Source organism: Trichosurus vulpecula, chromosome 6 (genome assembly GCF_011100635.1).
Source record: "Trichosurus vulpecula isolate mTriVul1 chromosome 6, mTriVul1.pri, whole genome shotgun sequence".
In the NCBI taxonomy this organism is placed as follows: domain Eukaryota; kingdom Metazoa; phylum Chordata; class Mammalia; order Diprotodontia; family Phalangeridae; genus Trichosurus; species Trichosurus vulpecula.
The window spans coordinates 270,053,606-270,080,764 of record NC_050578.1 but is presented as its reverse complement, the minus strand read 5'-3'; the positions used below and the strand labels follow the sequence as shown (position 1 = coordinate 270,080,764).

At 39.5% G+C, this 27,159-nt stretch overlaps 1 protein-coding gene across 1 annotated transcript in view; it reads right to left on the bottom strand.

The window, feature by feature from the left end:
* LOC118855194 (vomeronasal type-2 receptor 26-like) overlaps positions 1–25,588 on the bottom strand; it is a 40,628-nt gene extending 15,040 nt beyond the window's left edge. The window contains exons 1-2 of the mRNA XM_036765284.1: positions 25,344–25,588; positions 13,745–14,036 (exon numbers count right to left, since the gene is read on the bottom strand). Of these exons, the coding sequence (XP_036621179.1) occupies positions 13,745–14,036; positions 25,344–25,588 (537 nt within the window). The remainder of the gene's footprint in view (positions 1–13,744; positions 14,037–25,343) is intronic.
* Positions 25,589–27,159: the final 1,571 nt, after the last annotated feature.

The following is a 27,159-nucleotide window of genomic DNA, read 5'->3' as shown; positions in this document are numbered from 1 at the left end:
TATCTAGTTCTAAGAAAGGAAGATTGAAGTCCTTGTTCCCCTTTAGCCACCAATGCTAGCAGTCATCTAAGCCTTTGGACTATGAGAAGGTCTCTGCTTTCTTGTAGCTGTAAGTACTAGTGTTCCTCTGTTTCTTGAAACTGAGTGCAGGGCCCATACGTGAACATGAGTGACCACAAGCGTTCCTATCCATGCTTGAACTTTGAGCACCACTGCTGATATCCCGCCAAATCATATCTTTTCTCCTTTGGGGATAAAGACTGGGAACTGTTAAGAATGCAACTATGCAACAATGTCCCCAACCCAGCACCAGCAAGAAGTACCCTGGAATCTCCTCCCAATCAGTTTTCCAACAATGATCCACCAACAATCCGTAGTTTGAAAACTCACCATGCTGCTACAGCCAAGGATGCAGCTGCCTACGAGGACTGCTGCTGGAACAGCAGTCTATATTGGGCCCTACCCTGGCCCCTTTAAGGAGAATGACCTTTCTTCCAGACCACCTAACTTGTCTTGAGCTGTAAAATTGTTTGCTGAATGGAGAGTGCTATCTACATCCAGAGAGAGAACTGTGAAGTTTGAATGCAGATTGAGGCACACTTCATGCTCGCCTTTTTCTCTTCTCTTTTGTTTTTGTTTTTGGCTTGTTTTTTTTTTTGGTTCTGTTTCTTCTTTCTCATCATTCATTCCATTGGTCGTAATTCTTCTCTGCAACTTGACTAGTGTATAAATTAATTCAATGCGAAGTCATTCGTGGTAGTTATATGAGATTCCATGCCATCTTGGGGAGGGAGGTGGGAGGGAGGGGAGAAAATCTGGAACTCAAAATTATGTAGAACCATCTGTTGTAAACTAAAAATAAAAAAAAAATTAGAAAACAAAACAAAACAAAAAAATTCTTTGGTGAAATATTTGGTTGTTCTGCCACTCTACATTTGATTTGAAGTGTTATTTTTAGAGTTGACTGGAGTGGAATCTGAGAGAGCTTAGCTGAGTGCCAAACCATCTTTACACTAACTGGTAATGGGGACATAGTAACTAGGATCTTCTTCACAGGAAGAATATATATATGTGTGTGTGTGTGTGTGTGTGTGTGTGTGTGTGTGTGTGTGTGTGTGTGTGTATCCATGAACTTTAGTCTGAATTATAGTCTTTAGTCTTTGCCTGCCTAGAACATGAGGTTATCTTTTCTTCCTTAGAGCATACTGAAGTTAGTGTCTTCTACTGTCAATATGCTCATCCGGGAACCTGACTAAATCACTAGTTCATGATACAAGGTGACAAATTGTATTTCCTAAACCTCCTTCAATCTCAGCATCTACACTGTAAATAGACATGACTTCATGCCTTTCCACATCGAGGAGCAGAGTAGTTTCCTGCTGGTCTGCTAAATTCCCTGTTCCAAAACCACCAGAATTTTTTACTATGATTTTGTCACCTTGTGAAGCATGCTGCCTGGAGACATTAGGAGAACACCAGTAATTTCTTTAGATATTGTATGATGACAGAGCCAGGTATTAAGTTTTTTTCAGCTTCTCCCTCAAGTGAGCAACACATTGGCCATGATTAAGAAGAAGAATTTTGGGCTGCTCCTTGGGCAACTACTGTGGGGGTGAAAGACCAACACAAGCCCAACAACAAGAATGCTGCCAAAGCCCAGGTTCTTTTGATCTGCTTTACTAAGGAAAGCAACATTAAAGCGTTAACAAGCTTACTTTAATTCAGCATACAAATACCATTCACTTAGTTCAGGGGGAAAAGCCAGCACCCTGAACTTCGGAGCAAATGCAAATTACAAGCATTGATAGACGAAATACAATTCAGGATTACCAACATCTAAGTTCAGCTCGGGAGGTCATAACAAGGGCTGGCCCAGAGTCACTTGTGCCACCACTGCTGTGGGTAAGAGCTCCAAAAAATAAAAAGCCAACTCCTGAGTTTATATCTTTTTCAGGGTCGAGGGTGAGTCACACATGAGACTCACCCATGTGACCTAAAATCGTCACAAAGAGGTGACTTAAACCCATGGAGTCTAAAAGCCTCTGATGTTGCAAAAATGTCACTCAAACTCATGTGTAAACTAGGCCCTCCCCTGAGGCAAGGAGGTCACCAAGGACTCTCAATCTAATCAAGGAAAATAAAGGCCAAACTCTTCAAGGGCACTTGGTTGAACTGGGTGCTAAGAGCCCACATTGTTTACCAACACAATCACATGTCACCATCATGCTGTATGAACTTGTCTTTCTTCTTTTTGAGATTCTGCCCCAAATGCTCTTTCTTATCAACTAGCCTGGTCAAAATTCCAAAGCAAAATATCTCTAGGAACTAATCCAGTCATTGAAGTGAAGCATGCTCTTAAAAGAATTATACTCATCCCTTAAATCTGTCCTGCTCTAATTCTCCTCCCAAGTTTCAGAAGGATCAAATATGTAGATATTGAATTCTATATTGTTGAAGGTAATATTCCAGTGGGCTCATTTCGGCTCTAATTAGAGCTGACACTCCAGTGACACATTAAGGCTCTGGATAAATCAAGATCTAAACGTCCATTACTTCATTTTCAGCACCAATATATTGACTCAATTCTAAGCTCACTCCAATATTTCCTATATATCAATATAGTATTTGTCACTCCATATTTCAAGAAAAAACTTAGAAGAGTTTATATGGGTATTTGCTTCAAATATCTCCCATACAATGACTCCATCATAATCCACATTCTCCCTTTGTAGTCACTTATATATAAGGTCCTACAAATCCACGTTTCCCACTGCTGCCATGAGGTACTGATGAGGTAATTGTCAGTGTTTCTTGAGGTTCTAGTGACTCCCTTTCTTGCCTCCCCACTTACTTCCTGGGGCTACTCTTGTAGTCCTCAGCCTATGAAATACTAAGATGTTTTTCACTTTTAGAGTGTATTTAGAAATTTTGTGTCATCATTCTTTTAACTGTTTTAATAGATGTCAAATCCACCTTTCTTAGTTTCTCCAAACATTCCTGCATAAATGTAGTTCAAACTGCCATGGTCTTCCTCACCTCATGTAAGTATTTTTCCAGGATGTGCAATATTGTGCCTGGTAGTCTCCTCAAAGTCAACCACAATGGGGCTTAATATTTCATTGAAATAAAATAATAACACAAATGATAGCAAAACTACAGACAAAATTATTGTAAATTGGGTATTAGAAGTAAACACTGGTCATTATTCATATTTTAAGTTCTTTTGAAATATTGCCAAATAGAGCTAAGGTGACAGAGTAAGGAAGCAGTAAGACAGAGTAAGGCCTAAAGTCCATGAATTCTTCTAAGAGCAACTATAGAATAATGTCTCGAAATGAATTCAGGAGTGATAGAACCAACAATAAGACAACGTCAAATAATTTTCCAGCCAAAGAGTACTTAGAAATTAAACAAGAAAAATCTGTCTCGCTAGGGTAAAGGGGAAGCCTATCCAAGCTTAAGTGGTTTAGAAGCAAGCTAGTCTGCATACCAGGAAGACAGCAGGAAGACCGAAACCCCTACAGACCCAGCATAAGGAGCTTGGGACAATGCCCTTCCACCCCGTAAGCAGAGCCCAACTGCATCATAAAGGGAAAAAAAAAAAACTAAAAAAATGCTGTGAAATGACTATTAATAAATACTCCCACCCCCCTAAAAAAGGTGAATACAGAAAGTTTTTACTATGCTGACAAGGAAGATTAAAACACAAACTCAGAAGAGGACAATAATGCCAAAGCAGCTAGATTGAATGTTTCAAAAAAAAAAATGAGTCTTGGTATCAGGTCCAATAAGAATTCCTTAAAGAACTCAAAATGGATTTTAAAAATCAGGTAAAAGAGAAAGAAGAAAAATGGAGAAAAAAATCAAATGTGACTGAAGCAAGAGAATCATAAAAAAAGAAGAAATAATTTGGCTAAAGGAGAACATAAAAAATGGAAAATGTATTTAGAAAAATTCACTGAAGAAAGCAACTCCTTAAAAATGAGAAATGGCAAAGTAGAAAAGGAGGTATAAAAGCTCACTGAAGAAAATACTTCCTTAATAATTAAAATAAGGCAAATGGAAGCTAATGACTTCAGAAGATATCAAGGAACAATAAAACAAAAATAAATATATAAAAAGAAGTAAATTTAAAAAATAACTTACTGTTAATATAAGTGACTTATAAAATAGATGGAGGAATGATAATTTAAAAATTATTGGAATACCTAAAAGCCATGATAAAAAAAGAGCTTTCACATAATATTTCAAGAAATTATCAAAAAAACTTCCCTGAATCCTAGAAACTGAAAATAAAATAGAAATTGGAAGAATCCAATAATTACCTCCTGACAGATATCCCAAAGTGAAAATCCCCAGGAATATTACAGCAAAATTCCAGACATTGCAGGTCAAGGAGAAGGCTGCTATTATAGGAAAATCCAAGAAACATAATTTGTGGCTAATTAATAATCAGTTTTAGTAATTATGTCTAGCAGATAACTAATACAATGATGGTCACTTGGCTTTCTCTTGTAAACCAAAGATAAGTCATGGAAATCTTTCAATGCTTATGTGCCCTCGAAAGAATGAGTTGTCCTGTTAGTTGGAAATCAACCCTGCTTGATTTAGAATTAATGAGAGAATTGACATTATAGTGAAAAGTGGGCTTAGTCTAACAAGGAGCTAGAGATATGAAGTTGATCATATGATTCATGGACAAAGAGAGACTCATCTCAAGCCACACCACACCTGCCTTAGGCAAGCTATACAAAAGGATCTACCTAGGTCATGAATAGTGCACAATGGTGAATTAAGAATTCCACTAGATGAGATGGTTTCAATGGGGTGAATTTTTGGGGCAGTGGTAGAAATGCCCTTGAAATTTGGACTTTCAGTGAAGGAATAGAAAAGGAAAAAAAAAAACAACTTGGATCCTCCCGTTAATTGGTTATTAATATAGGATAGAGATAACCATTTCTCTCACTGCAAATAGCCAGAAAGAAAAAAAAATCTAATATTTTGGAGCCACAGTTCGGATTACATTGGATTAAAAAGCTTTGAATTTAAAGGATCATAGGTTTGGAACAGGATATTCTGGAAGGCAAAGGAACTAGGATGACAAACAATGAAATGAGTCTAATTCTTCAGGGGAAAAATAGGTATAAAATATAATTTACCCTACGAGGAACTAGCATGGAAAGGGGCCAAGAGAAAAAGACAGTAGTTGATAGAAGGGAGGGCATATTGGGGAAGGTAATAGAAGCAAAACAGACTTTTGGTGTGAGATATGATCAAAAAAAAAGGGAAAAGTATAAATAGGGAGTAAAAAGATGGCAGGAAATACGCAGTAGTCATAACTGCGAATATAAATGGGCTAAACTTGTAAAACACAAAAGTATAGGAAAGTAAACTAAAAAAAACATAATCATATAATATGTTGTTTACAAGCAACACATTTGAAGCAGAGAGACAGAAACAGAGTCAATGTAAGGAGGTAGCCTAGAATCTATTAGTTCAAGTAAAATCTGCCTGTTCAAACCTATCATTTGAAGTAAAAGTAAACTAGGGGAGGAATCACGATCTCATACAAAGCAAATGGATACCATAGATCAATCCTAAACGTATTACACCAAATGATACGGCATCCACATTTTTTTCATTGTTTTTTTAAATTTTTTTTCATTTTTATTTCATATTTTGGTTTTCAACACTGATTTCCACAAGATTTTGAGTTATAAACTTTCTTCCCATTTCTACCCTCCCCAATAATCCCAAGATAGTATATAGTCTGATTGCCTCATTCCCCACTCAGCCCTCCCTTCTGTGACCACCCTCCCACATTCCCTTTCCCCTTACTTTCTTGTAGGGCAGGATAGATTTTTATACCCCATTCCCTATATATCTTGTTTCCCAGCTGCATGCAGAAACAAAATTTTTGAGCATCTGATTTTAAAAGTTTGAGTTCCAAATTCTCTCCCCTCTTCCTTTCCCACCCACCCTCCCTAAGAAGGCAAGCAATTCAACATAGGTCACACTGTATCATTATGTAAAAGACTTCCACGATACTCATGTTTTGAAAGGCTAACTATATTTCCTTTCATCCTAACCTGTCTCCCTTTATTCAGTTTTCTACTTTGACCCTGTCCATTTTCAAAAGTGTTTGCTTTTGATTACCACCTCCCCCTATCTGCCCTCCCTTCTATCATCCCCCCATTTTTATCCCCTTCCCCTTATTTCCTGTGGAGTAAGATACCCAATTGAGTGTGTATGTTATTCCCTCCTCAAGTCAAATATCATGAGAGCAAGATTCACTCTTTCCCTTTCACCTACTCCCTCTTCCCTTCCAACAGAACTGCTTTTTCTTGCCACTTTTGTGTGAGATAATTTACCCTATTCCATCTTCCCCTTTCTCTCTCAATATATTCCTCTATCATCCCTTAATTTAATTTTAATTTTTTAGATATCTTCCCTTCATATTCAGCTCACCTTGTGCCCTCTCTCTGTATATATGCATATTACCTCAACTACCCTAATACTGGGAAAGGTTTCATGAATTACACACATCATCTTTCCATGTAGTAATGTAAACAAAACAGTTCAACTTTAGTTAGTCCCTTATGAATTCTATTTCTTGTTCACCTTTTCATGTTTCTCTTGATTCTTGTATTTGAAAGTCACATTTTCTATTCAGCTCTAGCCTTTTCATTGACAAAGCTTGAAAGTCCTCTATTTTATTGAAAATCTATATTTTGCCTTGGGGCATCATACTCAGTTTTGCTGGATAGGTGATTCTTGGTTTTAATCCTAGCTCCTTTGACCTCTGGAATATCCTATTCCAAGGCCTTTGAACCCTTTATGTAGAAGTTGCTAGATTTTGTATTATACTGATTGTGTTTCCACAATACTGAAATTGTTTCTTTCTGGCTGCTTGCAATATTTTCTCCTTGATCTGGGAGCTCTGGAATTTGGCGACAATATTCCTCAGAGTTTTCTTTTTGGAATGTTTTTCAAGAAGCAATAGGTGGATTCTTTCAATTTCTATTTTACCCTCTGGTTCTAGAATATTAGGGCAGTATTCCCTGTAATTTCTTGAAAGATGATGTCTAGGTTCTTTTTTTGAGCTTGGCTTTCAGGTAGTCCAATAATTTTTGAATTATCTCTCCTGTATCTATTCTCCAGGTCAGTGGATTTTCCAATGAGATATTTCACATTGTCTTCCATTTTTCATTCCTTTTTTTCTGTTTTATAATATCTGGATTTCTCATAAAGTCACTAGCTTCTACTTCCTCCAATCTAATTTTTAAGGTGGTATTTTCTTTGGTGGTCTTTTGGACCTCCTTTTCCATTAGGCTAATTCTGCTTTTCAAGGCATTCTTCTCCTCTTTTGGCTTTTTGGAGGTCTTTTGACATTTGGGTTAGTCTATTCTTTAAGTTGTTATTTTCTTCAGTATTTTTTTTGGTTCTCCTTTAGCAAGTCATTGGCTTCTTTTCCATGGTTTTCTTGCATCACTCTTATTTCCCATGCCAATTTTTCCTCTACTTGTCTTACTTGTTTTTCCAAATCCCTTTTGAGCTCTTAAGACTTTAAGACCTTAGACCAATTCATATTTTTCTTGGAAGCTTTTGATGTAGGCTCTTTGACTTTGTTGACTTCTTCTGGTTGTATGTTTTGACCTTCTTTGTCACTGAAAAAGGAATCTAGAGTTTGAATTTGAGTCTGAGTTTGAGTCTAAGTTTGTTTTAACTACCTGTTCATGTTCCCAGCCAACTACTTGGCCCTTGAACTTTTTGTCACGATATGACTGCTTGTAGAGTAGATAGTACTTTGTCCCAAGCTTTAGGGTCCAAGCGCCACTGTTTTCAGAGCTACTTCTACTCCACCGTCACCCCAGGCTCTGTCATAGCAGTGCTCCTCCTCCCCCAAGAACCACTAACCAGTACCACAATCCAGATCCAAGCAGGGCATAGCAAGAGAACCTACCTCTGTGCCCACAAAGTGCTCCTTTCACTCCCACTCTGATCAGCTGCTAGATTCCTCCCACTGTGTGAGCCAGAGACTCGGGAAGCAGCTGATGCTGGAGCTCTGGAAGGGGCCTCAGGAGTTTTCTGCTGCTGCCACCACCACTGCTGCGCTGCCTTCGCCACCCCAAGGGATGGGGTGGTCTGGTCTTAACTCGAACCTGCAGTTTCCCACTAGCCTGCTCTTTCGCTTTTGTTGGTTGAGAAGTCTGGTAACTCCCACAGGTTAATGACTTATCACCCTAAAGTCTGTTCTGGCTGGCTGACTCCCGGTCTGGTCTGTCCTGTCGTGACCCACTGGTGGGCAGTGCTCTGCTCCCAGCACTATGTGATAGACCCTTCCAAGAGACCGTCCAGGCTCTCCTCATCTGGAAACCTGTTTCCCTCTGCTATTTCATGGTTTCTGCAGCTCTAGACTTTGTTGAGAGCCATTTTTACAGGTGTTTGGAAGGATTTGGGGGAGAACCTAAGCAAGTCCCTGCTTTCTAGCAGCCATCTTGGCTCTGCTGCCCAGCATAAACATTTTTAAAGAAAGTCTTACCACTTTCAGGAGTAAAATAACAATGAAACTATGCTGGTGAGGGACTTGAACTTTCCACTTTCTGAACTGTACATATCTAAGCACAAAATAAAGAAGAAAAGCTGAATAGAATTTTATCTGAATAGAATTATAGAAAAGTGAAACATGAAAGATGTCTGTAGAAACCTACATGTCAATGGAGAGGAAAATTTATTTTTCTCAGTGCCACCTACACAAAAACTGACTGTGTATTAGGGCTTAATAAAACTCACAATCAACTGCCAAAACAGAAATACTGAATACATCCTTTTCAGGTCATAATGCAATAAAAATCACATTCAAAAAAAGAGCCACAACAAGAGAGATTAAAAATTGACTGGAAACTAAATTATCTAATATAATGAAGGAGTGGGTCAAAGATCAAACCTTAGAAAGTGTCAAAAGTTTGATTAATAAGAATGACAAAATGAGAAAAAAATGAAGTCAATGGGGTTTAGCCAAACCAATACCTAGAAGAAAATTTTTATTTCTAAATATTTTTTCAGCAGATCAATAAACTGAGCATATAACTAAAAACAAAACATACAAACAAATAAAAAAAACAAAAAAGACAAAGTACAAATTGAAAGTGACTAATTAAACACCAAATTGGAAATCCTGAAAGACAAAGGAAGGATTTGTATAACTGAAGGTAAGAAAACCATTAAGTTGATAAATAAAACAAGAAACTAGTCTTATGTTTAAAAAATGAAATACATTAACCAATTGTTAATTTGATTAAAAAAACCCAACAGATTACTACTATCAAAAATGAAGAGGGTTAAAACAACACCAAATAAGTCAAAATTAAAGGAATTATTAGAAGCTAATTTGACCAAAATGTAAGTCAAAAATCTGACAATCTAGCTGAAATGGATTAATATTAAGAAAATATAAATTGTTCATATTAAAAAAAACATGAAATAGAATACTTAAATAATCATACCTTAATATATATAAGCCATCGATGAACTCCCCAAGAAAAACAATACCAGGGAAAATGGATTCATAATTTAATTCTACCAAGCATTTGAAGAACAATCAGTTCCAACACATAATAATTTATTTGGAAAAATAGGGCAAAAAAGGGCCACTATCAAATTCCCATTATTAGAAAAACATTGTGCTGACGCCTAAACCAGGAACAGCACAAAAGGAAAAAGAAAACCATTTTATGACAGAAAAAAAGCAAAGTTAGAAGTTTTGTGTATAAGGAGGATGGTAAAGGAAGACAAAAAAGTAGGAGATACACTTTTACCAGGAACATGACTGTGGAGTAGCAGGATGTCAACTCCTGTAATCTCTTGGCAAGAGAATAGCTACAGATGAAGATACAATCACTAGAGAAGAAATACTAGAACCAGGACACCACAGATCAATGTCCATCAGATTTGGCAATGGGAGAGGTGGGCAAAGAACAAAATAATAGAGGAGGATTGTGTAGTTGCGGTGAGAGCCAAATATATCACCTTGGGTTTAATGCAGCAGAAGTCTCTTTCTCTGAGGTACGGCTTGAATGATGAAGATAGTATCAGATGTAAACCTGGTGAAGGAATATTCCTGAGTTCCAAGGTACAGCCAAAACTTAGTAGTGATTGTGGCTGTTGAGAGTGTAGAGAAGGAAAGAAAGGACTAGAGATGGGCCCATATGGCCTTAGGGGAAAAGCCTGCTTATGGTAAGTGTGAGAGTTGAGGACAGTCATCATCATTATTTGGGACCCAGGATGACTCCTATCATATGGCATAGCAAAATCTGACGTTGGTTCCTCAGGAATATTTTTTTAAACCAGACGATCTACACAGTGACAACCCCCACAGCATTGATAGTGATGTTCTGTCAATGAATGAAAGCTTGAAGATAGGAGGCAAAGGAAGATTTAAAAGAGTCTTCATCTTTTCACTCTGAAAGAAAAATTCAAGACTTTGGAGAACTGACTTCCCCATGTGCCCTTTTGAAAATAGGGTAAATGGGTGGCCAGCTGAGTTTGTGCTCCTTGAAACCTGTATAGGCATTCTCCCTTTGCTGCCCATGTGAAAAATACAAGATAGTATGTTTGCAAGAATATTTGGGGCAGGATAATTCATTGGCTTGCAAAATGAGGTTGACACAATAAGTTAGGTAACACCCTTACATTAGTCTTTTGGAGTCTTTTTTCCCCTCCCAGATGCTGATTTAGGGAAGAAGTGCTGAGACACCAAAGACTTGAGGAAGAACAAAGGGCTGTTCTCCCCTACCTCAATCCTTATACTGCCATGCATCCCTGAGACTATGGTACCTGAAGCAATTCTGATCATAGGTGAATGAAGACCTAGAGATGGAATTGAGCAGGTTACAACATGGCAAGATTCAAATAATTAGAAGAATCCTTGGAAGACCCCTGGAAACACAATCTTTGAAAGAGAACACCAAAGTCCAAAGCCACAGCAGTTGATTCCAATATAACTCAAGAGCACCAGGCCAGCAAACTGCTTGATCCAAACAATCAGAAAATGGATCCATGAATCAGAATGCTAACTACTTCAAAGAGCCAGCCCAGATGAGCCAGAGAGTAACTCCATAACAAATCTTTTATTTGCAGAATCATTTCCATCTCCTCAGTCCTTCCATTAGAAGAATGAATAAATCATCTCGTCTGTTTCCAGAGTTACAAGTGGTGGACTCTTAAAGGCAGACAGTGTATGAACAGCCTTCTCCCCTCAATATCATATTAAATAAAGGCAACCGCAATACATTTTTGTTTAGCATTTGGTCATCTTGCTGCAGGAGAGCATAAGAAAGGGGACCCGCATGAATAACTATAATTTTTGCTTCAAACAACCTGATTCAACCTGTAGACTTGTTAAAAATCAGCAGATGTTTGTCAAAATGCTCACTTTGCTCCTAGACCTATGCCAAGAGCTTGGGACACAAGTAAAAAGACAGAAAAATGGAATCAATGCTCTCAAGTAGCTTATTTTATAATGGTGGAAGATAACCCCTAAAAAAGTAGAGAAAACTGAGGAGATGAGCAGGGAGAAGGTCCTCTTGGATGTTGGCCATAATGTAGAAATCCAGATATACAGAAGCAGAGCTGAGGAAAAGAAGGATGGTTGACCTGGAGACCTTTCTCAGAGCGAAGGTCTGACAGGAACTCTCCAATGGCCAATAGGACTCCAGAAGTTGTGGGAAGATCCAGGCAAAAAAAACACTTTGTTTTGAGAAGGAATCTTCTAAACGGTTGAGGAGAAATAGTATTTTTGGATACAAAACACTTTTGGACTGCTGACTCCCTTACTTAGATCATCTAACTCTTTGAAATGTGTCTCTTCTTGGTTAATAGGTCAAATCACTCCAGGATTAGGTCCAAGATGTGCATTGGCTGTTACTATTTTCTCTGCTACCTACTCTAGGGGATAAAGGGACTGCTAATGAAACTTTAAGCCTCTGAATGCTTAAAAGTTCAACAACTATTTTATCCTATTTCTAGACATTACAAATGCTGAAGAAAGGGAGAAAATCAAAAGAATGAAGAACAATATGTTTAGGTACATGAAGAACTGAGAACTCAGTACAAGGCTGGCTTCCTGGTTCTCCTTTGGGAACACAAGAATTTCAAGAACTGAAGTCTTTGTATGTCTGAGTTTAATGGACAGTGAAGGGGAGTGGTCAATGAAACTAGAATCAAAGAGCGTGAGCAGACTTACTCTGCCTGCTACCATTTCAGCCTCTGAAACTTTGCATCAAAGTTTGAGCCTTAATGATTCAGAACTTGCCAGGAAGCGATTCATACCAAGGACCAACGTTTCCTTCTCTCTGCCTTTCCTTGCATTTTGGCAAGAATGCTAGTGATGTCATAGTAGCTGGCCTCTTCATCCTCCCAACTGGATCCCTGGTGGACTTAAACAGGGGATCTCCCACTGTAATAAAAGAGCCTTCTCATCCTGGAAGGTCAGTTTGCCCCTGTAAGCACATCCACTGATTTGTCAGTTCCTCCTACAACTTCAGAACACCTAACTTTCTAGAATCCTTCCCCACCACTCTGCTCACAAATACCTACATCTTTTGCAAAATCCTCACGTTGAAGCCTCCCTTGATGTCTCATTCCCCCCATGCTAGACTAGGACATAAACTTTTGGGGAATTAAGAACTGCAAATATAGTGAATATGTCTGCAAGCCCAGTGTGCACCACTGTGTTTTTGTTGTTGTTTGTCCTTTGTTTTTGAAAAAGACCGTGTCATTGGGGAGGTTCTTCCAGGACATGCAAGTGAATTGGATTCAAGTGAAAGAGGGCTTTGCAAAGTCACCAGCCTCACTTTATCCTCTGCAGTGGTGAGATATAGATCTGGCTCACCAATGATAGTTTTGGATGCAGTGGGGGACCTCGGCCTGTTTCAAGGTAAGGTCTTTAACAGGTTTCAGTTTCACTGAGGAAACACCTATTCAGTGATTAAGACTAGGCTAGAAATGAGACAGAGAATGGATTTTTTTTACCAGGCCAAACAAATAGATCTGGTAGGGGAGGGGAAGGCCCACACAGTTTCGGGCCAAAACAGAATCAATTACTATTTACACTCACTTGTGAATATGTGTTTCTTAGAAATAACCTAAATTGAATATATGAATTATTGCTGAACTGAAGAGATGCATCATATATTAGGCAAATTAGGTATGGATGCAGTAAGGAGGCAAACTTTCAGTCCAAAATGGAAGATCACTCTAAGCACAGAGTTGGACGATACTTGTTACCACAGACTGCTAAAGGAAAGTTGTAGTGTTTCATCCTTTAGGGAAAATATACAAATTCATTTCAAAACACAAAGGAAGAGACCCCTTTCCCTGGGAATTTTCTGAGGTGAGGAAAGGAGAAAGCTTTCTTTCCTTTAAATTCTTCAGAGTTCTATAAAATATAAAAGATGAACCTGGAGTGAAGTGACCATTAGTTGGGTAGATTTTCACTTGGTTCAAAACTATCAGAATTAAACCAATATAACACCACTTCATCTACAAGACAAAGTGAATTCCTAATGGAAGTGTCTTTTTTCCCTTTTCTTGTTTCTTCTTTTGTCAGAATAGTGCCTAGAACTTCTTGTTAACTGTTTATTGACTCAATGACATTGCACTAGAACAGATTATAAATGATTTGCTGTTTTAAATACAAAGAACATGCTGAATGAAAATGAATCACAGTATTGGGATCCCTTACCTGTGGAACTTTATAAAGTTTGAGAATGGTGGCCATGGTCATGGACAATTTAGATGTCATCCCTCCAATGGCAGCCACTGAATTAGGCTCTGTGCCACAGCTATAGTTAGGGATAGTTGGACCCATCCCTGACAGCCATGTCAAGGAGCTCTCCACAGCTAGTCTGTCTTGATGGAAGTTATTGAGCAATTGGTAACCCAAGGTTATGTTCGGCAGCAAATGGGGGTTCTTGTTGATCTCATCTACAGCAAATTGGAAAGCGAGGATATGTTGGTAATATTTTCGCAGTACCCTGAAGTGAGAGGAAAAATATAAAGAACCAGGCAAACTCTATAGGCCCAGAAAGAACGAGATGTTTTCCCCTTCAAGAAAGTAAGGGGAAAGGGAATGGGGCAGGGGTGGAGGGGAGAGAATGGAATAACAGAAGGGAGGGCAGACTGTGGAAAGGGGCAATCCGAATGCATGCTATCTTGTCCTGCAGGGTAGGGGAGACATGAGAAGAAAATTTGTAACTCAAAATCTTGCGGAAATGAATGTTGAAAACTAAAAATAAATAAGTTAATAAAAAAGAAAAAAATTTAAGATGTCATAGTGGATGGAGTGCTAGACATGGACTCAGGAACTCCTTTCTTAAATCTTGGTCCTAACATTTACTAGCAGTGTGGCCCTGGGCCAGTCATTGTATCACCATGAGTGTCAATGTCCATATCTGTAAAATGAGATACTCGGGTTAAACATCCTCTAAAATCCTTTCAAGAGCGCGCACACACACACACACACACACACACACACACACACACACACACACACACAAAGAAATGATGAAGTTCTTTTGGTATTAGATTATATCTTGTCTTTCAGTGGAACTAAGTTTAATAGGCTGTCTGAGTTTCTATCTTGCGCAAATGTAGAAAGAGGAGTTTCTAATCCTGAACTTGCAATTTAGAGTTTTTTTTTCATTTTTTTTAGTTTACCAGAACACAAATACAAAACAGAGAAAAGAAAAAAAACATATATCATAACCTGTAATATTGAAATTTATATACCAATTAAGAACGAAAAAAAAGCATTTCATGTGCATAGGAGAACGTGAGAGCATGCATAACATGTAACAATAAATTTTCATTTCCAGAAAGCCTGCATGATAAATAATACACCTTGTATTGAGAATGGTCCATCTTTCCTTTGTTTCCTTGTATTTTCTTTTGTTCTCTGCTGTGCACTTTTAAATGTTGTTCTTTTTTCCCTCCCCCTTTCCCTGAGAAGGCTACAATTTAATTTAGATATATTTCTTCATATGTACATACACATACACATACACATATATATGTAGCCAGAATGGACTTTGTTTTCTTTGAATGACTCAGCTCGCCTCGTTGAGCTTCCCTGGACTCTGGGGCTTGCTCTTCCGGGGCAGGACCAGAGCTTCCTGTGTGATGAGTCGTCGCGCTGGCTGAGGGGAGGTATGTTAACGTGGTCTACGCTGGGGGAGGGGCCAAGTCAAGAACCAATCGGCCCTGGTCGTTCAGGCGGCGCTTGATGATGTCAAAAACTCTATAAGAGGGGAGAGGACAGCTTGAAGATCCTCCTTTCCTTTTCCGGTTGGAGCCAGAGACGCCTACAGCCGAAGCTGAGCTGCTGGTAGCAGAGCTGACTAGAGGCTAGTGGGTAATCTTCTTACCGTAGAGGGGAAGCATGTATACGATTTTGCCTTATACCATCTCGCTTCTCTGTGGCCTTCTGATTACCCTTGTAAGGCGGACTTATTGGGCCTGGAAGCTTTTGATGAAAATATCAAAATGGGGACGCTGGTTTGTGGGCTTGTTATTGTGGAGTGTAAATACATGCTTTAGTTCTCCTGCCTTCTGCCTAGAGAATTCCTTATATCCTGCGGTTCCGGACCTTTTAGGCACATATGAGATTCTCTTTGAAATCATAAATTCTGCCTTCCTAATATAATATACTTACCCTTATACATATATACATGCATGTCTAGACACACACTTTCCAAACATACTCTGCTCCTGATCTTTGCTTTTTCGTATGTACATATCTCTTGTTTCCTGTCCCTCCTGGCTCCTCTACTTTACTCCCACTACATCGCCCTCCTGTGACTTGCTTTCCCCCCTCCAAGGATTTCTCCCCTATCCTCCCGTTCTCATTGATCTAAATACCCTTTATTTTTAATGGCCTCCTTCACCATGCAAAACATGTTAGCTTGGAATAGAAATATATATTGCTAACACAGCTTATAGATGTATTATGATAATTTTTAAGTTCATATGTTGGGGTGAAAATGGAATACATGTGTTTCAAAAGTAGGATTTTCATGAAAATGTAATGGGTTACAATGAAGGATTCAAGGTGAAGTAGTCACTCACTCTTTCTGAAATAACTGCCTGAAGTACAGCAGGATAATTCTCCAAATTTAGAATTTTCAGGCCCTATTTTTTTCAGTTGTATAGTTCATTCTCCTGTCTTATTCAGTTAAGGAAACAAGGTTCCTGTCTTAGAAGCAGGATAGCTGAGAACCAGGAAATCAATCAATCAAAACTTACTAAGCACCTACTATGTGCCAGGTACTATGCTAAACAGTGGGATACAAAAAGCAACAAGAGAAAGTCCTGTCCTCGAGGAGATTACATCTTAATGGGAAAGAGTACTCAAACACACACACACATAAGAGATGTAGAGAGGGAGGATGGAGAGAGAGAGAGAGAGAGAGAGAGAGAGAGAGAGAGAGAGAGAGAGGGAGAGAGAGAGAGAGAAAGGTGGGGGGGGAAGAGGTAGAAAAACAGACAGACAGGCAGGCAGGTAAATATATATTTAATAGATATTGCCAAGTTTAAATTGATAGACCTTGGCAACAGCTTGGATATGTGGGGAAAGTGATAGAGAAGAATATCAGATTGCTCCAAGGTTGGGAATCCCTAGAGGGCATTGGAGGATGGTCTTGCCTTCTACAGTAATAGGAAAGAGTTTAGGGGCAAAACAAAACTATTTCAGTTTTGGATATACAGAACTTAAGCTGTCCACTGGACATTTAGTTCAAGATACCAAAAACACAGTTGGTGATAAGACATGTGACATCCACAGAGTTTGGGCCAAATTAGATAAATCTGAGAATCATCTGCATAGAGATGGTCTGTAAATCATGGAAGCTGATAAGACAGCCAAGTGAAGTAGTAGAGTGGATTACAGACAGATGGTTAATGGTTAGAAAATGTGATCTGAAAGGGATCCAGCAATGGAGACAGAGAAGTAACAGAAATAAATGGAGAAGAAAAACATAGGAACCTGCTTCCTGAAACCTAGAGAGAGGAGAGCGTCAGGGAGGAGAGAGTGATTAAGGATGTCTAAGGCCACAGAGAAGACAACGAGAATGAGAAAGAGAAGTTAAATAAATAGTCTCAAATTCACAATGTAGTAAACTGAAGGAACCTGGAGTTCCCAATGTGCAGAAACTCAAAGGACTAACAAGTGATTTCAATCAGCTTGCAAGCATTTATAAGGCCCCTAGTAGAGTGCAGGCATTTGCAAGTCATGGGGTTGTAGAGGCAAAAGTGGAAAAAAAAACCTGTTCTCAAAGTGATTACATTCTAGCACACGGAGAAAACATGTCCACATGGCAAACAGTACATTAAATTAGAGACAAATATGGAAAATATGATTTGGAGGAAGTTACTAATAGTTTGTTGTTGGTGGGGGGGTATGTGGTGAGAATGTGATTAAAGATCTTTCCCACCCATTCAACTGGCCTCAGGTGGGGCCAGTTAAAGGATGCCTTATTAGAGGCAGGCCTACACATTTGTGGTGCCAATCAGTGATAAAATATCCTTCCCACATGCTTTTGCTAAAGAGATGCTAAGCTACAGGCCCACGCCCTTTTGCCTATTGGAGATGAAGCCCTCAGTCTTTAAAAAGAATATATACAACCAGGAGGTAGCCACTGAGACATGGGAATTAAGAAGTCAGAATTCAGAAGTGAGAATTTAGAATCCAGCCCAAGTAGGAGAAGTAAGAGCTTGGAGAGGACAAAGCTGCAGAAAGAGTGCAGAGCAGAGAGTGGAAACCAGGGAGCTACAGAGGACAGAGAATTAAGGGGTGAGAAAATCCAGGCAAGCTGACAGTTAGGATTCATGGGTTTTTACAGGGAGGCCCCAGCAGGGGTGGGGGGAAGGTTACAGGATGAATTGGTTCCTTGCTATAATACTGTGTTATAATTTCCTTGTTACTACATTGATGTGGGCTTACTGGTTTTGGAATATAATTACTGCTATATTGAATTGGAGTTACTGGTCTTGGGATTTGATCCTCTGCTGTCTAAATAAATGTTATACTCCCTCTGCCTTCTACCTAGAGAGTTTTTCATACTTTGTGATTCTGAACCATACAGGCATGTTCATGGTCGTGATCAAGGTCATGAATCTTGTCTAACTGATACAGGGGGCAATAAAGGCTTCATGTCAAATGAGTGGAAATATAACTGAAACTAGGAATTGTGAGATATGGAAGTGAGGAGAGACTGCTTTCCTCAAGAGACAGTATTTCCAAAAGCAAAAATGAGAGCTGGTTTGTGGAAGATGAAGAATGGTGTGCTCTCTTTGGCTTTTTAAAAAAAGTTCACAAAGGTCGTGAAGGACAATATGTATAAGCATAGATATAAATATAGTTAGCTAGCTAGATATTTAGGTGGGGCCCAAGGTATGGAGGTGTTAAAGTCTTGTGAAGTTTATTTTGACCAGAGTGGTATTAGAATAGAATTCAAATTTGGGATATAGGAAAGTTTCATGTCAAGTGTTGTACTTTATGAAAATCCCTTGACATCACTGGGGAGAATACCAAATGTCAGAAGAGATGTGTGGCAGGAGAGCCAATAAGGTACCCATTTCAGTGCTCGCAGAAGGGGTGATGAGTTCTTCTTGGGAAGTCATCGAGTGAAGGGAAAAGGGGATACAAGTGTAAAAGATTATAGTTTGGTAGAAACTATGATTGTAGAAATGATTGTATACATATCTTCATCATACACTAGATGAAATGGAGAGAGAATGGATAATTATGTGAATAGGACATTGAATATAGAGAAAAGGGAAGGAGAAGATCAAAATAAAGGCTTCTGTTTTCTCAAGATATTTTAAGGCAATGTCCACAGCTGAAAATGTGGGGAATGAGCTGATATTGGAAGTTTGCAAATGCAAGTGAAGATTTGGAATAGCTGCTGTGGAAAGAAGAATCAGCATTCACTTGGGAAATACTACACCTATTGCCTTGCTGTAGTGAGAGCCCAATCAGGATAATGTAATATCAATTGGTAGTAGATTCATTCTACAACACTTTATGACTTTCTTAAGTCTATTTAATAGCACCTGAGTAGTATTTGAATAAGTTGCCACTGGGAGTAATGTGGAGTTTGAGTTCAGCAAGGCTCAAATAGAAATCATTGGGACTGTTTCCAAAATGGAAAAGACCCATCACTGGTCCATCCTTCAGGGATTTTTTTCTATTTTTTTGATATGTGTATGTGTGTATCTATGCATATGTATGAATATGTATATACATGTATATGTGTGTATATGTGAATGCATATGTGTGTATATGTTTACACATACACAAAAATACATACCAATGTATGTGTATACACACACCCATTAATGTTTATGACTGTACTAATTGCTAGGGATCAGAATAAATAAAAATTTAAAATCCTGTAAATTTCAACCTTCTGTTTGGTTGATGAGAAATCACCTATACACAAACACACACACACACAAATACACAATATGTAAATAAAAATAAATGCAATGAAATTTCTGTACTTTGGTTATACTAACTGGAAAACTCAGAGAAAATTTCTTGTAGTAGCTGGTACTCAAGATTAATTTAAAAAGAAGCAAACAATTTGAATATCCATGTCCATGTGAAATCACCTTCCAAGCATGGGTAATTGCCTATGCAAAGATAACATAAAAGGAGGTGTAATTTCATAGATGAGGTGCGGCAAGTAAATCAGGCAGGTATAGTGTAGATTACTTGAAGAGGAATGTTGAAATGAGTCTACAAAGGGTGATAAGGCATGGGTCAGAGGCTGAAAGGCTGTTGGAACTCAGCAGATGAGCTCTTATGTCCTCTTACAGACACTGAGTTGCTGATGGGCTTCTTCGGGGCTAGAGCAGAGGAGTGATATGGGTAGGTACACCAATGTTTTGGAATGTTGTTCTGGCAACTGTGTGAAGACTCAAACCATACATCACAAGGTGTAACCAGAATGGCCTTTGTTTTTTTGAATGACTCAGCTTACCTCATTGCTTGCTCTTCCGGGGGAGGAAGCCTAGAGAGCATGTCAGGAAGCAGAAAACTTCCTGTGTGATGAGTCATAGGGCTGGCTGAGGGGAGGTGTTAATGTCTACGCTAGGGGGAGGGGCCAAGTCAAGAACCAATTGGCCCTGGTCATTCAGGCGGCGCTTGATGATGTCAAAAACCCTATAAGAGGGGAGAGGACAGTTTGAAGCTCTCTCTTTCCTCTTCCGGTTGGTGTGGGAGCAGCGGCAAGCAAGCGTGACTCTGGGTCAGCCCTTGCTCTCGGGCCGAGCCCAGATGTTGGTAACTATGAATTGTATTGGGTCTGTCTGTTGATATTTGTAATTTGTTTGTGTTTTGGTTTTGAGGTTCAGGATGCTGGTTTGTTTTTTCCCTGAACTAAATGAATGTTTTGAACCTCGGGGTGCTGGTTTTTCCCCCTGAAGTAAGTCAATGAATCTGTATTTGGTCTGTCTCTTGATGCTTGTCTGTATGCTCCCCTGAACTAACTGAATGCTAACTGAATGCTGGCGTTTTCCCCTGAACTAACTGATTGTTGTCTGTATGCTAACTGAATGTTGGATTAAAGTAAGCTGGTCAACCCCTTCACTGTGCTTTCCTTGTTTAAGCAGATAAAAAGAACCTGTGCTTTCCCGGCGTCCTGGCAGCCTCCTGGGTCCCGGCTGTGGGGGAGGGATCTTAAGCCTCCACCAAAGCTGCTAGCTGGGTTGTTAAAACATATGGCGTAGTCAGCAGGATCTGGCTTTAACAAGAGAGCATGGCGTTTTGGGGTGCTGGGTTGGTTGAATGTTTCCCTGTTTTTGTACTGCTCTTTGTACTTGAGGTGGCTATGGTTCTGTGGAGCCTCAGGAGCAAGGAAAACAGGCGGGTACTTTGGAGCCTTAGGAGCAAGGAAGGCCTGAAGGAAAACAGGCAAGTGGAAGTGCTGGGCGAGGTTTCCCAGGGGCCCAGAGCAGGAGATAATCCCTTCCTCCCAGGGCTTAAGCTGATAAGCCTGGCCCCGGAGGACTGTGCTGAAAGGGCCAATGTCCCGAGATTATATTGTACATGGAGTTTTGAAACAGGAGCAAAAGTGTCTTGCTCCATTGATAGAATAAAGTTGGGAGCTAAGGTATGGGTAAAACGGAAGCCAGATGAAGTCATACTCGGAGGGAAGGTGGCCTCATGTGATTAACAGAGGAAAGCTTATACATCTGGGGAAAGGCTGGGAGGACAATCCTAGTCTCCATCTAGGGTGGGATCCTCTTGGCTTCCTCAGCGTGTTCCTTTTGAAAAGAAACATTTCCCACCTGACTTTGGCTTCTGATATTGGATCTTTGCATAACTGAAATCTCAACCAAACTGGAGATGATTTTGTTTGAAGGATAATAGCCCATACTTGCCTACTTTTTTGTTCTTTGAGATGATTTTATTTAAAAGATAATAGCCCATACTTGCGTACTCTTTTTGTTCTTTGTTTTGGTTAACTTTGTTGCTAGTTCTGTCTCCTTTAGGCTTAAGTACCCTGCACTTTCCGGTGACTGCCTAAGCATGTAGCATTCTTGGAATTCCTGCCAGCTTGCTGAAAGAACTGACCTCTGGAATGGGACTCTTTGGGGCAGGCACACCTCTACGTCCAATTTCAGCATGAAGAAGCTATGGAAAATGAGACCTTCACCCCTTACCCCAAGATTTTGAGCCCCAGTTGTATGAGGTGGGGGGGAATGATTGTAGTGTCTGAGTACTTATTTTGTGTTATCCTTGCTATATTGTTTTATTATTATATTATTGATCCTATGTAATGGATACAAAGATCTAGGGGTGGACATTTGAATTATTAATAATTTTGGGGATGATTGATTGAAGAGATTATATTGCTGGGATCTAGGGGTGGATCGCATTTGAATCGTAAGCCAATGTTTGGGAATGTCACTGAATGATATGTTTTGCTTTATTGTGAATGATGTGTTTTAGTTTCCTGGGTAATTGGATCACAATGTTCTAGGATATATAATTTAATTTAAATTATGATTGGATTGTGCATCCTAGAACATTGTGAGGGGTGGAGTGTAACCAGAATGGCCTTTGTTTTCTTTGAATGACTCAGCTTACCTCATTGCTTGCTCTTCCGGGGCAGGAAGCCTAGAGAGCATGTCAGGAAGCAGAAAACTTCCTGTGTGATGAGTCATGGGGCTGGCTGAGGGGAGGTGTTAATGTCTATGCTAGGGGGAGGGGCCAAGTCAAGAACCAATTGGCCCTGGTCATTCAGGCGGCGCTTGATGATGTCAAAAACCCTATAAGAGGGGAGAGGACAGTTTGAAGCTCTCTCTTTCCTCTTCCGGTTGGTGTGGGAGCAGCAGCAAGCAAGCGTGACTCTGGGTCAGCCCTTGCTCTCGGGCCGAGCCCAGATGTTGGTAACTATGAATTGTATTGGGTCTGTCTGTTGATATTTGTAATTTGTTTGTGTTTTGGTTTTGAGGTTCAGGATGCTGGTTTGTTTTTTCCCTGAACTAAATGAATGTTTTGAACCTCGGGGTGCTGGTTTTTCCCCCTGAAGTAAGTCAATGAATCTGTATTTGGTCTGTCTCTTGATGCTTGTCTGTATGCTCCCCTGAACTAACTGAATGCTAACTGAATGCTGGCGTTTTCCCCTGAACTAACTGATTGTTGTCTGTATGCTAACTGAATGTTGGATTAAAGTAAGCTGGTCAACCCCTTCACTGTGCTTTCCTTGTTTAAGCAGATAAAAAGAACCTGTGCTTTCCCGGCGTCCTGGCAGCCTCCTGGGTCCCAGCAGCCTCCTGGGTCTCGGCTGTGGGGGAGGGATCTTAAGCCCCCACCAAAGCTGCTAGCTGGGTTGTTAAAACACAAGGTTAATCTCAACAATATATGTGATGAGGGTTTTTTTGCCCTTTTTAAAAAAACTCCATTGAGGAGGATCATGCAATATCCAATGGGAACCAATACTTCATTTGCATAACTTAAATTATTAGTTATGACTCAGAGGGCTAAGCCCCCAGATAAAAATGTCTTCCAAATCAATAGGCTTTGGTCTATGGTAACTTTTATCATGTCTTTTTAAAATCATTCCAGTGCATTCAACATGATTTGTAGGGGACTCTTGTCATACTTCTTGCCCTTTTCTACTTCTTCTCAAACTTTTTGCACCATTTTCTATAATGCTGTGTTCAGAAAGTAACATAATAAACCAAATGTGGTCTGATTAGTGTCTTGCACTGAAAAACCACCACATTCTTTGTGACAGAAAATTCGTCTCTTTAAATCACTTAATAGTTCACTACAGTCATCAAATCATTTTCCTGATAGTAGCCACACCGCTTTCCTTATGCTGTTGATTTGGAAGGCAGATTGAAGGGTGCATTTATCACTATTAAGTTTTTCCTCAACTGATGCAGTGCCATCCTTGAATCTCCTAAGATTGTATGGTATCCTGAGTTTCTCGTGCCATGCTTTATCTCACCCTCCTAGGTCTGTGTCATCTGCTAGTTTGATCAACTGCCCTCTGATCATTCACTAGGTCCTTGGAAAAGATGATGCTTGAGTCATTTCATTTGAAATGACTGGGGTTCTTTCCAGTGTATTCAGAAAATTGATGTGCAACACATGTTTTTAGCCTTTAAAAGTGAACTACCCTAAAGTTAATACTTTAAGATATTTTTAATGTTTAGATTACTTAGTTAATATTTTAAACATATATTTTACTCATGTGATAGTTGTAGTACCTCCTCCATTCACAGAGTAGGTGTATAACCAAACTAAAACAAGATCAAGAAATTCTATCAGAAAAGAAGGAAATAACCAAGAATATTTAAGTAGAGGAAGGATTGAGAAGGAGAAATTTGAGGGAAGTATTGCCTGTCATGCAAATGGAAAAGAATTAAATAAGAGGAAAAGAAATAGTCATCAGAGACTTCCCATGCCCAGTCTTAGCAAAATTCCACTTTGTGGGTACATAAGGCACAAAGAAATAATTAGGAGATATCCTAGAAGACAACCATGTGCCATTATCACTGACCACATTGTAATGACCTCCTAAGCGTAATTCCCAAACCAGGTAAAATCATTATGTCCCCTCCTAAAATTTCAAAATCATTTTAAGATGTAGAAGTGAGAGATAGGCAATGGGAAGGGAAGGGGAGGGAAGAGAGGGACGGGGGAGGGAAGGGGAGAGGAGGGAAGTGCAGGGAAGGGGAGGGAAAGGAAGGGAAGGGAAAGGATTGGGGATAATACTGAGTAAACTTCCATAAGGAGCAGTCTCATTACTCAGAGGAGGAATTATTTACAGAAATGGTCATCTCAAATATAGGGAAGATTGCAATGATGGTAAATAAAACAATTCTTGATTCCAGGGTCATTTTTCATTTGTTAATCCCTTGCTCATGGCCTGCACATAGTGTATATTTGAGAGAAATATGCCCTCTAGTTTATGTTATGTACATATAAAAAGATTGAATACTCAGTCCAATTAATGAACGTTGTCAATGGCTTGATAGATATGGCACTTACAGTCATTGTGAACTTTATATTATTGGTGTTTTACATGTATTTTAATGTTATAATGATAGATCTCCAATATGGAGTCACTTAGAGCAAGTAGTCCTAATGCCCGTCAGAGTTTATAAGCAATGATAAGCATTTTGCTTTCCGCTTGGTAACTCTCTATCAGGCAGAGGAGGCTTGATGCTTTGAACTGGATGGAAATCTGGACTGACTGGAGTATTCTGAATTCATTCTCTTTTCTGGTACCTAAGATAGTTAACACTAGATCTTTCCCTAGGTTGCTCCATAAGGATGCAGAAACTCTTCCTACCAAACCTCACCCAAGCCTGGCAGTGATAGGTGACCTCAAGAACTTCTGCCTCATATACTGTTCCAATAAGGAACATTTCCTCCCATATTTGGTACCAATAATCAGTTGTCAATGAGCCCATTCTTAAGAAATAGAGTTTGCCACCTGAACAACAATTTTGATTATATTTCCTCCCTCATGCATCTGCTCATCTTTGTAATAGGTGAGTTTTTTCACCTGGTGGATGAATCTCTTTTTACTTTGCGATGTAGATATGTATGAAAAGCTAATTTCTCTGCTTGCTGCACTGCACATTAGTACAACTTTTAATTTTTCAGCTTCCTGGGTACCAGGCTTCTAAAATTGTCAAACCCAGGTCTTTGCTTTCAACAACCCTGTGAAACCAAATAAAGCACAACTGAGCAACAAATAAGTCAGTCAGAAATATAGATGACCATTTCATCAATCAGAAAAATAAGAACAACCACTCACTGTACACGCGGTGCAGTCCAGAGGGGAGGACCTTGGAAGAAAACTTTGTGATATGTTAGCTCTATCTTCTGATACAAGGAGAAGAAGCCCCCTATGACTAGGTCCCCTTCTTTTTTGTAGGTGGGACTGTAAGCTCTTTCTAAGTGACAAGTACTGTTCTCCATGTGGTACTCAAAACAAGAAAATGGCAAAAACAAGATCACAAATAATGTAGAGAAGAAGAGACCCAGTTTCTCCAGGCCCATGGCCACTATCCCAAATCTCTAAAGAGTCAGGGAGTAGGGCACACTAAGGTGACTGGGGGTTGTTGTTCATGCAACTACAGAAAGATTCTCTATTGCTTAAGACTTTCCTTTTCTAATGGATGCCCAGACATTGAACAGTCTCTCTCACATGGAGAAGCATGATGTGAGACGTACAGGAGGCCTCTGTTTAGGACAAAGGCAAAATCTAGAAAGAACAGGGCATATTTATCAGACATTTTTGCCTCCTGGATATTATTCTTCTTGTCCCCTGTGGATGGATTAGAAAAGGAGGGCCATCTCCAAGCCTCTTGGGTTCAAGTCAAGCAAATATGTTGACCAGAGTCTGAGAGAAAGGATCTCACGGGACCATCCTGCCCAGAAACTCTGCACCTGTGTCCTTCATCATGGAAATTTAAAAAACATAAGCATAAAAAAAGATGTTTGAGAATGTCTTTCCCATCCTTGAGTCCCTGTAGTCATCCGAGCTTCCTAGGCTTCTGCGATGTCCATGGGGCCCTCCAATCCCTATCAACCTAGGTTTCTTGGGCCTTGCAGAGTACTGCTTCCATTCTCCCAAATCCAAGTTCGTGCAGTGGCTCAAAATTGCCAGAGGTTGCATCAGTCAGAGGACATTGTGACATGGCAAAGGCAGAAATTGTGAATGATAGTGATAAGGCCTATCATTGCAAGTTCTCAGACTGAGAAGAATTTAACGTTTATCTGACCTGGATAATCTTAACCACATGGTTTGGCCATTGGAAGTACACAGTAAACATTTGCTGAATGAATGAATAATCATAAGAAGAATAGAATACTCAATAATGTTTTCAGGTTGATAAATCACATTCCTCACAAGCCATTGGTTATGTTACTAGTGGAAGCCATGAGCTCAGTAGGGCAATTACCTCCCAAGGGAGAAGGATTGTAAAAGATGAAATGGGTCATACCTGAGATGAATGAAAAACTAGAGAGACAGATTGTGTGAATAATTGATAACCAATTTATCAATTAGGCAAACAAGTAATCAATAAATTGAAGATCAGTGGTCTTTTTTGGACCAAAACAAAACCATGGAGATCACTGAATGCTTATATATCTTTGGAAAAAGTGGTGTCCTGACAGGTGAAAATCACTCTGAATTGGTTAGCAATCAGTCGGGAGGGGGGGAATTTTTTTCTTTTTTAAAATTTTTTTTTTAAATTTTTAATTTTTTTATTTTTAGTTTACAACACAAGGTTCTACATAATTTTGAGTTCCAGATTTTCTTCCCTCCCTCCCTGCCTCCCTCCCCAAGATGCCAGGAAGGCGGCAGTCAAATGCAAACCTTGTTGGGGAGTGGAAGGGGAAAGGGAGAAATAAAAGCATACACAGGGGGAAATAGGATGGACAAAAAGACACACATAGAAATCATAACTGTGAATGTGAATGGGATGAACTCTCCAATAAAAGGGAAGAAGATAGCTGAATGGATTAAAAACCACAATCCTACAATATGCTGTTTACAAGAAACACATTTGAAACAGGGGGCTACACACAGGGTAAAGGTAAAAGGCTGGAGTAAAATACATTGC